This window comes from Saccopteryx leptura, chromosome 1 (genome assembly GCF_036850995.1).
Source record: "Saccopteryx leptura isolate mSacLep1 chromosome 1, mSacLep1_pri_phased_curated, whole genome shotgun sequence".
Lineage (NCBI taxonomy): Eukaryota > Metazoa > Chordata > Mammalia > Chiroptera > Emballonuridae > Saccopteryx > Saccopteryx leptura.
Window position 1 is genome coordinate 220077358 of NC_089503.1, and position 16583 is coordinate 220093940.

A 16583-nucleotide genomic window follows, 5' to 3' on the forward strand; every position below is an offset into this window, starting at 1 on the left:
TACTTTTTAACTAACACAACTAAAGGGGGGATAGCCAATACTTACCTTGCAATGTTTGTAAACACTGTCCTGTTTTGATATCCCAGATTTTAACTGTAGAATCTGCATTCCCAGAGACAAGAATGTTGTCTTTGAGTTCCATCCCACTCGTTAACGACTGGTGTCCTGTTAGCGTGTGAATGCAATTCCCCGTCTCCACATCCCAAACACGGATTGATGTATCAAGAGATCCACTCACCACATGGATGCCATCAAACTACAACAGACACAGTTTATTAGACTAGACGTGTGGACGCTCCTGATACTACCTACTGACCTTAGTCGTAGTGGGGGAGGGGAGCAGAGCAGAGCATGGAGAGCAGGTAACATTGGGAACAAGGTGAGGTACTGGGAGGAGCTGCATGTAACCCAGCACCTCTACAGAGCATGTTCTCAGAGCTTCTACCAGAAAGAAGCAGGAACAATGACAAAGAAAGCAGAACACCTAAAATGAACATATTATTTTCAGATCATAGGGTCACACATTGTGCTCCATACTATGGAAAATGTAATAAGGACTGCCATTTGAGTTTTATTTCCCAACAGGAAGTTGAAACTGCTGACATGACTTGTAGGAAGGCGGGTGCTCATCAACACCGAAGACATGAGTAGGGCCAGAGGTAACTTTCATGGTGCTTAAAAGTTAGTTCCACTAAAAATTGTATGCAAAATAAAATTTTCATCTACAATAACCTAAGTGCTAATTAGGAAATGCGCCAACAGATAACTGTATCTGGAATTAGAAGAGGTAGTGTTTTGATAAAAACAGAAATCTACATAGCACCTCTTTTCCTGCTTCCCAGTTATACAAAGTCAGTTAAGTATTATTAATTCCCAGATCTAAAATAGTCTTTTCTCAATCTAATGGTTTATTTATATGAGAATATTCTATTCATTAAGGTTCTTAGCATATTACAAAACATAAAAACAGATGCAGCCAATTCCCTCTCCAAATTCATAACCTTTTCTAAGTTAACAAACACCTTTATTATGTGTCAATATTTTGTGGCATAGTCAATATTTCATCAACTGAGAAACAAATACCTCAAGAACAGGACTGTTGGCACTGGGACAATATGGCTGATCACTAATGGGCAATAACTGGTAAATGAACTATATAAGTAATTGGAAATATTTTTGAATAGAAATGCTGTCTTGCAGAAAATGAGACCCATTTTCTAAACTTGCTATTACTTTATCTCAAAATATGGCAGTCTGTCAAAGGACATCAGGTTCAAATGTATACAAAGAACTAGTTTCTTTATGACCACAGATTAGTAGCCCTGCGAGAGTAGAGAGTAGAGCAGTTTTACGCAGAACGGCTCCACTTCCACTCTGAATGGGGATGGAATCACAATTACATGGTCCATCAGCTTTCAGCTATCAAGGCAAAGGGGCAGCTTTTGGCCAAATTAATCCTCTGTTAAGGAGTTTATTAAAATCCGGTTATTCTCCTATGAGACTATCTACCCATTAATTAACAGAGCAAAACTTAGGGCTCCAAAACCCCAGGCTCCAGGACAAATATGTGTATTTCAGACAGAAAATGGATCACAGAAAAAACTGAAACAAATCACATAAACAATTTCAAATTTAGCTTTCTTCATGCTAATTTAAAAATACATGTAAACAATTAGTAACCTGATTCATCTGTTTTGGACTGTCCTGGATCAACAATGTGACGGTGGTTATCTGACTAAAGCTATCTCATGATTCATCAGTAGAGCGTCGGAAGGGAGGAGGGATCTATGATCTCTTACCTGTAACGAGTAGACTCTATTGGTATGCCCCTGCAACGTGTGTAGACAGGTCTCAGTCTCCGGGTCCCACACCTTCACCATGAAATCATAGGCTCCACTAACAACCCTCCTGCCATCATACTGAACACAGCGAACCGCTGCTACATGACCCATCAATACATGTAAACACTGGCCTGTCTCAATATCCCAAACCCTAAGAGTGGCATCTCGAGAACCGCTAACAACTCTGTGGGGGGAAACAGAAAAAAAAAGTATTACAATTTTTAATAACATGATTAAGTATATCTCAAGTCAGTGATTATTAAACTTCTTTCCTTAAGCAGGAACACCTGTTTTCAAAGCCATCCTAAGTAAAACCCTGATATGTAAACAAACAGAAGTTGAGTTCCTCTGATTAGGACTAGAAGTTGGGAAGCCTAGAATTCTGCCTGTTTGGTTCCCCTACCTATAGAGATAAGTAGCTCCTTGGGGCTCTGAAAACTACTGTATTTAAAAAAGAAGAAAAAGAAGCAGTAGCAGCAGCCAGCTCTAAATATATACAATAAGGTCTTAAATTTTAGAAATAAAATGCTAATGTGCATAATACATATAAAATGTCAATGGGAAAACTGTGGTATTTTGAAAAAATAAAATTTTCTTCTTTATTCTTTCTGTCATTTCCCAAAATTGTTAAGATGAATACATACATACTCCCTTTGTGATTAGGGAAAAATTCAATAAAGGTTATTCAACAAAACAAATCAGAATTTGTTATTTAAATAGTTAAAGATATGTGCTCTACACCGTATATTTTGGTAAAATTAACTAGTTTTAGACATGTCCTCAAAGGTTGCATATTGCTTATATTTATAAATATTCAACAGGCTATAGGGACATTAAGATATATAGGTTTTAGAAGGTCCATATATTGAAGCAACAGAAATTTTTTCAAAATTCGATCCAACATTACTGGAGCTATAGTCTTCTAAAAACCTGAGTGATACAACACTTTGTAATCTCCAGATTAAAAGGGGAGCTGAAATTTCAGGTATCTTATGTCATTCCTAAGAGACAAAGGAAGGCCACAGCTTCCACATTTGGAAGAGTAGGAAACAGAAGCACTGAGAGATTTAAGTGAAATGTACGGTCTCCTGATACCAATCCCCTAAATTTTAATAGCAGAGCACACTGTTCAAAGCAGCTTCAAATTACAATTGAAAAGGTAATTTTTCTTCACATATTACCAATCTGGTGTGAAATTTGCTTAATGTAATGATTCTTAATAAAGAAAATGCTATGTGGGCAGAGTTAAAGGTAAAGACTGGAGTGGATTCACTGTAAGGACCCTTCACTAATACTGTTTTTGACAAATGAAGTAGAAAACACATTTGTCTAACAGGTTGTACCATGAAGACATGTCAGAAGAAGACAGAAAGGACTTTCAATAGGAGGGCTTTGTAAGAGTACATAAAACCAACGGCAAAGACACTGAGAAAAAAAAGCAGGCAGTCTGGTTTGGCTGAAAACACTTTGAAAACTGGATGGAGGATTTTGTTCTAACTTGGTAGGTGACAAAGTGCTCCCAAAGGGCAGTGTTACTAACCCAACAGAGGAGAGTTCTGTCAGCCCAGTAAAGGGTGAGAAGACCAGGTCTTAACGCTATATCAACAGTTCAGGTGATAGGTAATGAAAGAATAAATCAGAATCCACAGACAGGCCTCAGCTTTTGCCTAGGTATAGGGATTTGATGGAGTGGGGGTAGGATGGGTATATAATCAAAAAGACTTGAAGCCTGAACAGCTGAATTTGTCCCACTAGCAGAAATATGAATAGCAAATTAAAAAAAAAAAAAAAAGATTTTTTAAGATGATGAGTCATCAGAGATGTAAAACAATAAAGTAAGATGTTATTCAAAATTAAAACATAGAAGCTTTCAAGAAGCCAACATTAATAAATGAGGAAGAAAATTTAAAAATAACCCCCCAATTTTAAGCTAATACACACAAGTGCTTTCCTAGTATAGAAACATCTGAAATCTAATCATTAAAGTCTAATTTAAGAGCACATTATTACTATCTCCATTAGACACAGTTTAGGTATTATACAAGTTCACCTCCACACAAAACCCAAATTCACAATGACAGACAAGGACTTCCCAACCACTGTGGGCCTCCCCTCACCTTTTCTCATGGAGATGCATACAGCGGACAGTGGAAGTGTGCCCATATAAGGTGTGTATGCACTCTCCTGTCTCTGCGTTCCACACTTTGAGAGTCCGATCTGTAGATCCACTAATGATGATATTGTCTCTCATCTGTGACGACCATACTCCACCTGTGTGTCCCACTAATGTCCTTAGACACTGGAAAAACACTTAAGATGATTACTTTTGAATAGAAAGAAAAATGATTTAAATAGCATTTGAGTAGCTCATTAAAATTTGGAATAAAGTTATATTTACTCAATTTGGTTGTTTGGCATATAAGAAACTCATTTCTCACACACACACACACACACACACACACACACACACACATATGACATGACACCATCGCTATTTATTGCTTTGTTTATCAGTAGCACTACCTATTGTACACATACACACAATTCAGGAATAGGTATACAGGAAATAAACATTTATCATTAAAGTATGAGAACTCCAGCCTGGTCTCTTTGATGAAATAATTCTACAAGGGCAACTTGGTTTTGTCCATGGGAGTCGACTGCATGGAAGGAAGCCGACAGTGCTGGGTGTGGCTACATACCACACCTCGGCTCAATCCGCCTCAAGGCAGCAGTGAGGAGCCAGGTAAGGTACTTCTAGACAAGTAAAGACACACAGTGAAGCCTTGAAATCAATCCAAAACTAATACTAAAGTATGGAAGCATCAAGCTGCCTTAAAAAATTTTAACATCTAACTTAGACTGTTTAGAGATTCTTGCCCAAGAATCAACATTTTAAAATGCTATAGGACATTTTATTTTTTTTTTATTTTTATTTATTTATTTTTTTTAAATTCATTTTAGAGAGGAGAGGGAGAGACAGAGAGAGAGAGAGAGAGAGAGAGAGGAGAGACAGAGAGAGAGAAGGGGGGGAGGAGCTGGAAGCATCAACTCCCATATGTGCCTTGACCAGGCAAGCCCAGGGTTTTGAACCGGCGACCTCAGCATTTCCAGGTCGACGCTTTATCCACTGCGCCACCACAGGTCAGGCACTATAGGACATTTTAAAAGACACAGATTTTGGTCCCCACACTTTCTCCAATTATTACTTAGGTGGTCAATTCATAAGAATATTCTCCATTGTAAAGATAAATATAAATATCCAATAGAAAACCATTAAAGTATAATATTGTATGCAGTAAAATTGATTGCATGAACTGCTTTCTTCTTCAAGCTCCTTTTTAAACACCTAGTCTGCTTAACTTCCACATCACAGGGTTTGAGATTAGTCTAAATTAACATAACTTATTTAAGTTCTAAACTGTAAGAATGTTATCAACAAAGCAGTTTATAAGAAAAAACAAATACCCTTCAATCATATTTTTGAAAACATATTAAAAAGGAAGGAGATAGAATTTGCATGGTTAAAAAGGGAGGAAAAATTAAGACAAGAAAAAGATAAAGCACATCTCTAAAATCTTAATAGCTACATCAAAGAGAGACAAACTATTTAACTAAAGAAGAAACTAGTGACATGCCTATCATCAGAAACATCATCTTCATGCCAAGGAAGAAGCTAAATTAGAAGCTCTGATATCTGCTATATAAACAAACTAGAGTAAAAAATGACCCCTTGTTTTCCTTTTACTGGCTGATCTTTGCAAAGATAAACAAAAAACGATGACTGTGAAGTGAGAAAGAAGTAAACTTACTTTGCCTGTGACTGCTGACCAGACTTTTAAAGTGTTGTCATCAGAACCACTAACTATTCGGTTACCACAAAACTGTAAGCATGTAATCACATGATCATCATGTCCTTTCAGCACCTACAAGGTAGATGTACAGATTAGCAATGTTATTAAATTACGTTTTATAAAATACGGGTGAAAAGAAAAAAGAAGCCATAAATAGAAACAGTAATCTATAATCTATTTCTAGAATTAAAATTTATATGAAATATGAAGCATCATCATTCCTGGCTAATAAATCAAGTATTAAACATTATATTGTTTCCATATTCTATGATTTATACTTGAGACATCAACTGTTATAATTTTGCTGATTGAAGACCTCATAAAGATGGTTCAAATGCAAATGGATTTTATAATTACCTATTTTATCTGTTCAAACCAAAATAGGTGTCTAAGTCTTATAACTTGATACACAAAAGCAAAAGCACCTGTTAACTAGAAAGACAAGACCAACAATTATCAACTTTTGAACTTAAAATTTAAAAAGCCTGTTATAATGTATATCTAGGACTCAAACACTTTCTCTCCAAATTGCTTTTTTTCCGGTTATAAAAATATGCCTTAAATTTTCAAGCATTTTTGCTATTCTTTATATACTTGAAATGTTAATAATAGTTAAATTTATAAAAAAAACAACAACACAGAGACCCTGGCCAGTTGTCTCAGCAGTAGAGCGTCAGCCCAGCGTGTGAAAGTCCTGGGTTCGATTTCCAGTCAGGGCACACAGGAGAAGCAACCATCTGTTTCTCCACCCCTCAGCCTCCCTTTCTCTATCTCTCTCCCCCTCCCTCCTGCAGCCACTGCTCAAATTTGCAAGTTGGCTCCATGGCCTAGCCTCAGGCACTAAAATAGCTCGATTGCTGAGCAACAGTGTAGCGGCCCCAGATGGGCAGAACATCAGTCCAAAAGGGGGGTTGCCAGGTAGATCCCAGTCACAGTGTATGTGGGAGTCTGTCTCTCCACCTCCCTGCCTCTCACTTGATAAACAAATAAATAAAATAAAATAAAATAAAATAAAATAAAAAACATAGAAAAGCCCCCAAACAAAACAAAACATGGATACACCTCAAAAATCTTACTTGGACTATGTGGCCAGAGAGGGAGCAATTCTTAGGTAGAATGTACAGTATAAGATACAAAATTCAACAGCATAATAAGAAATTTTCATTTACACAAGATAGAACGACATGCCAATAAACTCATCTTTTATTTAAGACAATGAGTTGTCAGACTAGAGAAGTCCACAAAAGAAGGATATTGTCAGTTACGTTTTCAGTTATTTTCAAATATATTTTCTTTCTTTCTACTAGAGATAGGTGTCAATTTATACTGGTTGCCAAGAAAGGGAAGAACATAGTTGGTGCTAGCACAGATTGATTAATAGATTTGGTTACACTGTGCATGAGTTCAGTTACCTTAGGAGATTTGAGTTCTCCTCGCCTCCAGTTAGTATCAATTCTATGTTGTCTGATGTACGCACTTTTCCATGGACTGTGTATGAAACCAGGTTTTATTATTTTTCTTCTCTTGATGTGCAATGGTTCATCAATACCTAGTTTTAAAGAGTTAAAGAGTATAACTGCCTTCACCAATAATAAATATTACACACTTTATAATGTATCTCATTTTCCCCTATGCTAGCATAGAAAACCACCAAAATGCAGGACACTGCCCACTTTCTAACACTGGTACTACAAAACAAAATAATGTAAAGTTTATATTTTGTATGGTATTCTTCTACATTAACCATTTGATTTTTTTCTCAGAATGACTGTATGAAATGTTGGTGAGAATGTGCAGAAATCAGAACCCTTATGCAATGCTTGTGGGAATATAAAAGGGGATAGCTGCTATGGAAAACAGTATGGTGGCTTCTCAATATACTAAACATAGAATACCATATGATCCAGTAATTCCCTTTCTGAATATACACCCCAAAGAACTGAAAACAGGGACTTGAACAGATAGTTGTATACCTGTGTTCATAACACAGCATTACTCATAATAGCCAAAAAGTAGCAACCCAAGTGTCCACTGATGGATAAATGCATAAAGAAACTGTGGTATATACATACAAGGGAATATTATTTAACCTTAAAAAAAATTCTAACACATGCTACTACCTGGATGAACTTGAAGACATTGTGCTAAGTGAAATAAGGGGGTCACAAGAAGACAAATACCATATGATTGCACTTATACAAACTCGTATAAGAGACAGAAGTAGAATGGTGGGTGAATGGTGGATGCTGGGGCTTCAGAGAAGAGGAATAGAGAGTTACTGTTACATGGGTATGAAGTTTCAGCTGGGGAAGATAAACAAGTTCTGGAGATGGATGGTAGTGACAGCTGTACAACAATGTGAATGTACTCAATCCCACTAAACTGTACACTTACAAATGGTTACAATTTTGTTATGTAAATGTTACCATTTTTTTTTAAGTGCTTAAAATAATGATTCTATGAGAGAAGGTAAGGCTGGGATGATTAATCCCACTTTATGTATATAGATACTTAGGAAGACATAGTTTCACTGCTCAGTCCAAACCACAGGCAGGGCAGAGGCAAGACTGGAGACCAAGTACCGGGATCTCCACCTCCAAGCCGTCCTAGTGCGTGCTCCCACCCACCACAGCCTCCAGGAGGGGAGGACGACCTACGGAGCTATGTCTGATGCTCTAAGATTCTTTCTTAAAAATGCTGCTTGTCAGAGGCAAATAATATTTTTACATATTTTTTTCAAAAATATTTTTTTCTAGACAACTGCTGGGGGGGAAAAAGTCCTTTCTTTAGTTAATATAAATGATACCTACTCCTCTACCAAGAGAGGAAATTCTTTTTTTTTTTTTTTAAACAGGTTTCAAGAACATAAGCTTCATGATGGGAGGAGAATGGGAGTTTATTACTGTACCACCAGCACTGAAGAACGCCTAGTTTCTAAGAGGTGTCCAAAAATATTTGTGGAGAAATGAATAAAATATCGACTATTTGAGTATTTTATTGCCAATATAACTTTAAATCAACCTCATCTCAACTTTTTCATTGTTTATTCTACTAGAGACTGGGAGGCAAATAATCAGTTATATTTGTTTTTGGTTACAGTGTTCATTAGAGAAATTAGCTGCAAGATTTGGCCCCTTTGAATGAGTGGAATAACCTGTGGGTTTTATCTAAGTAGGTGAATGCAAATGAAGACTCATTCTTGATTCTCTGATAGGCTGCCAGAAGTCCTTTTTCCATTTACCCACTACTTTATTCTATTTGCACATAAAACTTAATCTTATTTTTTCTATTTGTTTTCAGAATCACCTTGCTTTCTCAAAGTACAAACATTTTCTCTATGTGAACCTTACCCTCTTCTTTGCATTTCTCTCTCCAGAGAAGGTTGTCTTCAGCCAAAATTCTCCAGTAGCGACAAGTCTGAGCCGCTTGTAGCAGGTCTTTGGGTTCCAGGAATGAAAGCACATAAAGTGCCAGCTATGGAAAAAGAAAAAGCACAGTACACCTCTATTTTTACATATATAAAAATAGTAAGTTAATTGTTCTTTACAGGACAAAGCACAGATCAATGTAATAGAATTCTACATTCTAATTTCTAAAATTGTGAAATCCTTCTAATATTCAATCTTAACAAATTATAAAAACTAGATTTAAAAAACCCAAACACTCGGTTGGTTATGAACTTCGCTCCATTAATTCCTCATCTACCTCTTCAAGTAATACTTACTAAACCTCTCAGCCTCTGCTCTTGCCTTTGCTGTGAGTCTCAAGAATTCTATCTACCTACTTATTTTACTTTATTAACTGTTTAAATTTTGTCCTTTTTCTCACTCCAGTACAATGTAAATTCACATTGAAGACAGGACTTAAGAAATGAGATTTCTTTATATTCTGGGTGGTATGATTTCAGATCACTTCTGATACACTGGACAGTTCTTATTTATATCAAAGTGTTTATTACTACAATGATGAACTTTTCAAAAATTTACACCCTTTATTGTAAATGACAAAAGGGAACAATTAATAAACCTCTCCATAGACATAAAAAAGTAATCAGGTCCGCCTGACCTGTGGTGGTGCAGTGGATAAAGCGTCAACCTGGAAATGCTGAGGTCGCCGGTTCAAAACCCTGGGCTTGCCTGGTCAAGGCACATATGGGAGTTGATGCTTCCAGCTCCTCCCCACCCTCTCTCTCTCTCTCTCTCTCTCTCTCTCCCTTTCTCTCTCCTCTCTAAAATGAATTTTAAAAAATTTTTAAAAAAAAAGAAAAAGAAGAAGTAATCAGGTCCTAATTACTTTGTATTGCTTAAGGGGATTTTCTTGATGGGTCAGATAGAGTTATATAGTAGCACTGATTTTCAAATTTTGTTTCCCATTCTTGTAAAGTATCAATTTCTTTTTCATTGTATAAAGTCAATTCAAATAAATAAGGGAATGAAAGCTTTTTAAGTATGCTTATTCAATTAGCCACACAAATCACACAGAAATTTAAATTATGATATTAGGACAAAATGATCTAAATAGAGCAATAAAAAATAGAGCAAAATAGTTTAGTTTTCATATAAACTAAATTACAAAGATTAAAACAAACTATCATTTAAAGGGCCAAGGACCATATAAGGGAGTATAAGTACAATTTGAATTATTTTTCAATGCTAGATAAAATTTACATGATATAAATTATGCTTTCCCAATGACTTTGTATATATGGAGTTAATCAATAATCACAAATATATTGAGTATATTCTTTCTAGAAAATACTTCAACTAGTCAGTATTCAATTCACCAGTAGTATTAACTACCGATGACAAAAGACAGGAAAAAAACTGTGGAATAATTATTTTTGTTCTGTCCAGAAAGATCATTCAGTACCAAACATAGAAAATGAATAATTTAAAATAAAAAGTCATAAATATATTCAAAAGTGTATATGTGTATACATATACATACACATATAAATATATTTCAACACTGTAGTTCTTAGTGGATACTTGAAATTATCAGTCAATCAAGGTTTGAGCAAGTTTGCTTAGAGTCAGTATAACTAACAGTAATGTGGTATGATACCACCATATTATTAATCTTCCATATAAAATTGTTATTTAACGCAAAAATTATTAGGCACAAAATTATATTTGTGTAAGAAATACTATTTTATACCTCAGATATTTAGAATGACCATATGAAAATGTCTATTCTTTTTTCTTTTTTCTTTTTTCTTTTTTTTTTTCTGAAGCTGGAAACGGGGAGAGACAGTCAGACAGACTCCCGCATGCGCCTGACCGGGATCCACCTGGCATGCCCACCAGGGGCGATGCTCTGCCCACCAGGAGGTGATGCTCTGCCCCTCTGGGGCATCGCTCTGCCGCGACCAGAGCCACTCTAGCGCCTGGGGCAGAGGCCAAGGAGCCATCCCCAGCGCCCGGGTCATCTTTGCTCCAATGGAGCCTTGGCTGCGGGAGGGGAAGAGAGAGACAGAGAGGAAGGAGGGGGTGGGGGTGGAGAAGCAAATGGGCGCTTCTCCTATGTGCCCTAGCCGGGAATCGAACCCGGATCCCCCACACGCCAGGCTGACGCTCTACCGCTGAGCCAACCCGCCAGGGCGAAAATGTCTATTCTTTGCTTTAGTATTCTTGCTGAAGAAGAAATCAGGTAATTTACAGAAACTTTCAATGAATTTTAAAGGCTAGGACACAAATCCAGAGCAGCCTAGATTTTAAAGGTATAGCCCAAAGTCAACAGGTAAAATTTCCCTCATTACTAATTAAGAGGAGAAACGCAAAGAAACATTCAGGCACTAAAGGTAGTTGAAAAGCTAACTCCATAAGTAACTGATACACTTTTCTTTAAAATAGCAAAGGAACTCAACCAAGAACTTAAACATATTAAATATTTGTCTATTTACATCTAGCCATTTCCATGAAAACATCTAGGTATTCCAGAAAATTTACAGCAAAAGAGGCAAATATGCATTAAAAATCAGAAAAGAAGGTTTAAATCAGGGAAAAAGTGGAAGACAAGTATGCTGGCAACAATATTTTACATCGTTTTTTAAATTAAATTGCCAAGCAAAGAGAGAACAGCAATCACTTCCATAATTCGTAGTGTGTATTATGGGAAAGTATACCAGTTCCTCAAAGCAAGCAAGAATTTGTCATGTGGGGTTCCTAACAGGAGACAGGGAATGACACGGTCCCAAACTACATCTCTACAACACCATAATAGGGGGTTTTAGGGTTCCTGCAGCCAAGTCAAACGGTCTAGCTAATGCAGTTTTCTACTCATTTTTCTTAAAGGTAAAATCTATATTAGTAATTCTTCCTAAGAATCGCTTCCACCAGATAGAAACTATTAAAATGAAAATCTATTTCGAATAATTGCCTTCCCCTCGCCCAAACTTTTAATTTCAGGGAGAGCTGCTATTTTTTGTTTTTCTCTATAACCCATATAAAATATCACATATTATACTTAAAAGTAGCTAATACTTTTCTAGAAGAATTGCTTTATTTCAATGAATTAAATTAGTAAAAGAATAAAAGAATAAAGAAAATGATGTCTGATTCTATGTTAAAATTTTAGGTTTTGTTCTATATCATCTAATATATCACTATGTTTTTCCTGATATTTACTTACTAAAAATAAGGATAATGTTGTTTTTCACAAGCCTCCCAAGTGAGACTAATGAGGTTTTTGGCAAGGTTTTGAGATTAATAAGTAAATTTTGGTAAAGAGCTTTGAGATCTGTTGAAAGGAATTATAACAAAATTAATATATGCCTATTTCCTGACATGAAGGGAATGTTTTAAATAATGATAGTACTTAAGACTCCGGTAAAATAATACTCAATTCCTTAAGGACTTAGATCTATATCTTTACTTCTCCACACATACAATAAAGCATTTTTCAAAATAGGAAATATGTTTTCTAGTTGTTAAAAAAATAAATAAAAGGAAAACATAAATGATATTCTAAGCCAGGATTCACTCTCATTTTCCACCTAACCTCACTACTTTTTCCTAAGGCAATTTTGAAAAGAACTCTTAATCCAAAAAATTTTATTTGTGTTTAATTCTTAGACTCTGAAAAAATACTTTCATTTTCTTATTTTAAATCACATTCTTGTGTGTTAAGAAGTGGAAATACAAATAAAGATAAAACAAAAAAACCCTCACTATTCTCAGAGATGAGACAATACTAGACTAAAAGAAAGTCTACCTTTTAGTAAAAATACTCCCTTCTAAAATAATAAGGGTATTAAGGGAAACTATGAAAAGTATATCAAAAGCAAATAAATTCACTTTCAGTCAAATACTTATAAAAAAGTATTTCCTATTATTAATATCCTTCTAGAAGCAAAGAGAGCTTATGTCACTTTCATAAGCCAAATCTATTCAAAGGATTCAGTTTTAGAGTGAGCCAGCAAGAATAGAAGTTTTTTTCTGGGACGTCATTTTTAAAAAATCACTCTAAAGAAAAAAGTATTTCAGGAACAAGATGGTTTTTCTACTTTGCTTCTTCCTAAAATTATGTTTAGTTTCATATATCAAATATAATAAAATTATTTTATTCATATCCAATGTGAAATTATTATTGGGACTATCTTGAATGCCTTTAGTATTTTTAAAATGGTTATCTGAAAAAACTGACTCCTTTTCTCTTCAAATTTGAAGTTTCAGGATCATTTGCAATGTTATATTAGTATTTTATATTGTCTTCTTAGCTGACAAATCAGCAACACACATAATTTGTGACAATATGGTGACATTATTTAATGTTATACTATTTCTGTTTGCTAACATAAATAAAACTATGTAGCCTATAACATCAATTAAAAGGTACAACTTAAACTAATCCTCAATTAAACACACAAGAATGTCCATATGATCATAATCCATCAACAATCAAAAAAGTATTAGTTTACACAAAGATATAAAAACAAATGGACATTAATAATTCCAAAAGAAATACTGTAAGAATGCAGCTGGTATAGAGCCTCTGGAAGTGTGTGTGTGTGTGTGTGTGTGTGTGTGTGTGAGAGAGAGAGAGAGAGAGAGAGAGAGAGAGAGAGAAGGAAAGAGGGAGAGAGGGGGAGAGAGAGAGAGAGAGAAAGAGGAGAGAGAGAGAGGAGAGAGAGAGAGAGAGATGGGGTGAAAAGTGGGATTAGTAGAAAAAGATATACATGTGAAACTCCATATATTTCAAAATAATTATACAATGTAAGTAAAAGAGAACTATAATTCAACAGAATCATAAAACTATCAGTTTTGAAGAGACTTAGTATAAACAAACAACAAAAGAAAAAAATTGTTGTTTAATGAAGATTTTTAAAAATCTACTACTATAATGAACATACCAAGACAACTAAAGGTTGGGTTTCAAATAACCTGGAAAAAAATTTTGGTAAAGAAACAATCAAGTTAATGAAACTCAACAGCTTACTCTCACATATGACATACTCTACTGATAGAAGGAAGTCACTCAATCCATAAGTATACTTTAATCTGAAAATTATATTATTGAATCATGGCAGATTATCATGCATAACCTTCTTTAGCACTTCTTTAGCACTAATTAAAAGTGTTTAACTGGCGGCCCTGACCAGATGGCTCAGTAGTATAGTGCCTGCCCAGCATGTTGATGTTCCAGGTAAGATTCCTGATCAGGGCACACAGAAGCAACCATCTGCTTCTCACCCCTCCATGCCCCCTCATCTCCTGCAGCCATGGCTTGATTGGTTCCAGTGCATCAGCCCAGGTGCTAAGGATGGCTTTATGGAGCTTCCACCTCAGGTGCTAAAAACAGCTGTTGCAAGCATGGCCCCAGATGGGCAGAGCATTGGCTCCAGACAGGGGTTGCCAGGTAGATCTCAGTCAGGGTGAATGTGGGAGTCTGTCTCTCTATCTCCCCTCCTCTCACTTAGAAAAGAAAAAAAAAGATGTTAAGCTGGCAATACTGAATCTCATAGCTAGGATGACAATGTTTAAAGGTGGCAGCTGTTGAATTATGTTCTCAAATTGCACAAAATGAAGAATATAACTGATCATCCTTACCTCCTTAGGGAGCAACGAAATGAAGTCTCGTTGAAACTGGGGTTCAATCACTTGCATCATATGTTTTACTTGGGTTGGTTCACAACTATCAATAAGTTCATCTAAAGCAAGCAATTTCTCTGGTCCACTCCAGCTCTATCAAAGAGGAATTAGAAAATTGTATTGTTTTCATAGATGTCTCAAATTAAAAAGTTCATATTTACATACAACATAAAAAGAACTGCTTATAGTGACATTTCCTCCAGAAGGCAACAAAGTGTAATCTTTTAGTCTCATCAAATTTACTAGCTACCTTTATTTTATAAAAGCCTAAAAATGGTCATGGTTCTGATAGGAAAATATTCCTGCATCACATTATTAATATCTGACAAGTGTCTTCTGCAAATTAAAAGGACTTCGATTTGTTGTGAAAATAATTTCAGATAAAAAACAGCAAACAGTAGAAAATAGTAGCTGACTTAGTAAAATTAGAATATAAACCAAGACTAAAAGAGGGTAAAGAAAAGTCCTACATTATGGAAAAACAAAAACATATCATTATACTTGAAAAATATAAGCTCCTTTAAACTAGACTAGGGAATTCTTTTAAAAACATTTTTTTCTATTGAGAAACACCTGCACAGAAAAGTCATGGTTCTTAAAAGGAAAAACTAAAAAGCATGTGACTAATTTAAAATGTTAGAATTTCCCCTCACAATAATCATGTAAAGCACTTAAATAGCCTTGGAATTCTTAAGTGAAAGAATATCCTTGAGGCTGTTTTAAGTACTTTCGTGAATAATTAAGTCCATTTGGAAGTGGGTGAAGAGAGAACAATAGGTGAGTGAGGTTTGGAGCTACAAAGACCTGGATTTTGACTATATTTCTTAGTCAAAATAGGAACCTGCACTTTGTAATGTGTGAAATACATAGTAATTGAAAACTGAGATATACTGAGGATATGGGAAGCCTTATTTAGAAAAGTTTTTATTTTTAAAAGTATTTGTGTAGACTCTACAATAATCTTTAACTCTTCTTTCCTGTCATAAAGTATAGATTATGGTAATACTATCAAACATTTAAGTAGTCTTTCCAGAGCACCTGTCACAAACATAATCTCATTTAACCATCATGAAAACCTGCAAAATATCCAAATATGAGAAAATACAGCCTCTATCTAATGAGTTGTGTGCTTTCCTTTCACTTCTGTATATACACACAGCCAGACCACTGTCCTTAAATACTCACCATGTAGCCTTTTTGATTAAGGTGAAGATTCATACATAAAATTTAAAATATTCATATACATGTACATGCACACACATGACCAATTAAAAGTAGTTAATTTGAAGTATGATTATTCTGTAAAGTTTCCCTCATACAGATTTAAACCCTGGTTCAAAACTAACTTTGCATAAACTTATATTGACCAATCTCCACTCAACTCTGATCAATTAGCATCAATACTATAAGCTCTGATTTATTGATTTACATTCCTCACAAGATTTGAAATGGCTTTTTTATAATATGTTATTCCTCTCTGTCTACACTGTAAAGATGCATGGACACTAGTATAAGGAGATACCCATTTTGGGTAAAGGATAACTATGTTGACTTCATTAAAATGCAGCTTTAATTAAGTTACTTGATAACAGTAATTTTAATATAAATTTCTTAATCTCCTCTACATATAGTAATGCCTACTTTAAAAATATTTTTGGAAGTGATTATAGTTAAACTTTGATTTAAATTAAAGATATCCTATGTACTCTTCTTTTTTACTATGTATAGTAAAAGGACAGTGAAATGTATTTCAGTGTATTACTACTTCATATACTAAATATTTTAACTATATTTGTAGC

General features: G+C 35.1%; 1 protein-coding gene across 7 annotated transcripts in view; it reads right to left on the reverse strand.

Annotated features, from left to right (window-relative positions):
- FBXW7 (F-box and WD repeat domain containing 7) overlaps positions 1-16583 on the reverse strand; it is a 178849-nt gene that overhangs the window by 3179 nt on the left and 159087 nt on the right. For all 7 annotated transcript variants that reach the window (XM_066386530.1, XM_066386544.1, XM_066386525.1 and 4 more), the window contains 7 exons: positions 14743-14877; positions 9046-9169; positions 7108-7244; positions 5654-5767; positions 3959-4140; positions 1800-2025; positions 46-256 (listed from right to left, as the gene is read on the reverse strand). In XM_066386530.1, coding sequence (XP_066242627.1) covers positions 46-256; positions 1800-2025; positions 3959-4140; positions 5654-5767; positions 7108-7244; positions 9046-9169; positions 14743-14877 — 1129 coding nt within the window. The remainder of the gene's footprint in view (positions 1-45; positions 257-1799; positions 2026-3958; positions 4141-5653; positions 5768-7107; positions 7245-9045; positions 9170-14742; positions 14878-16583) is intronic.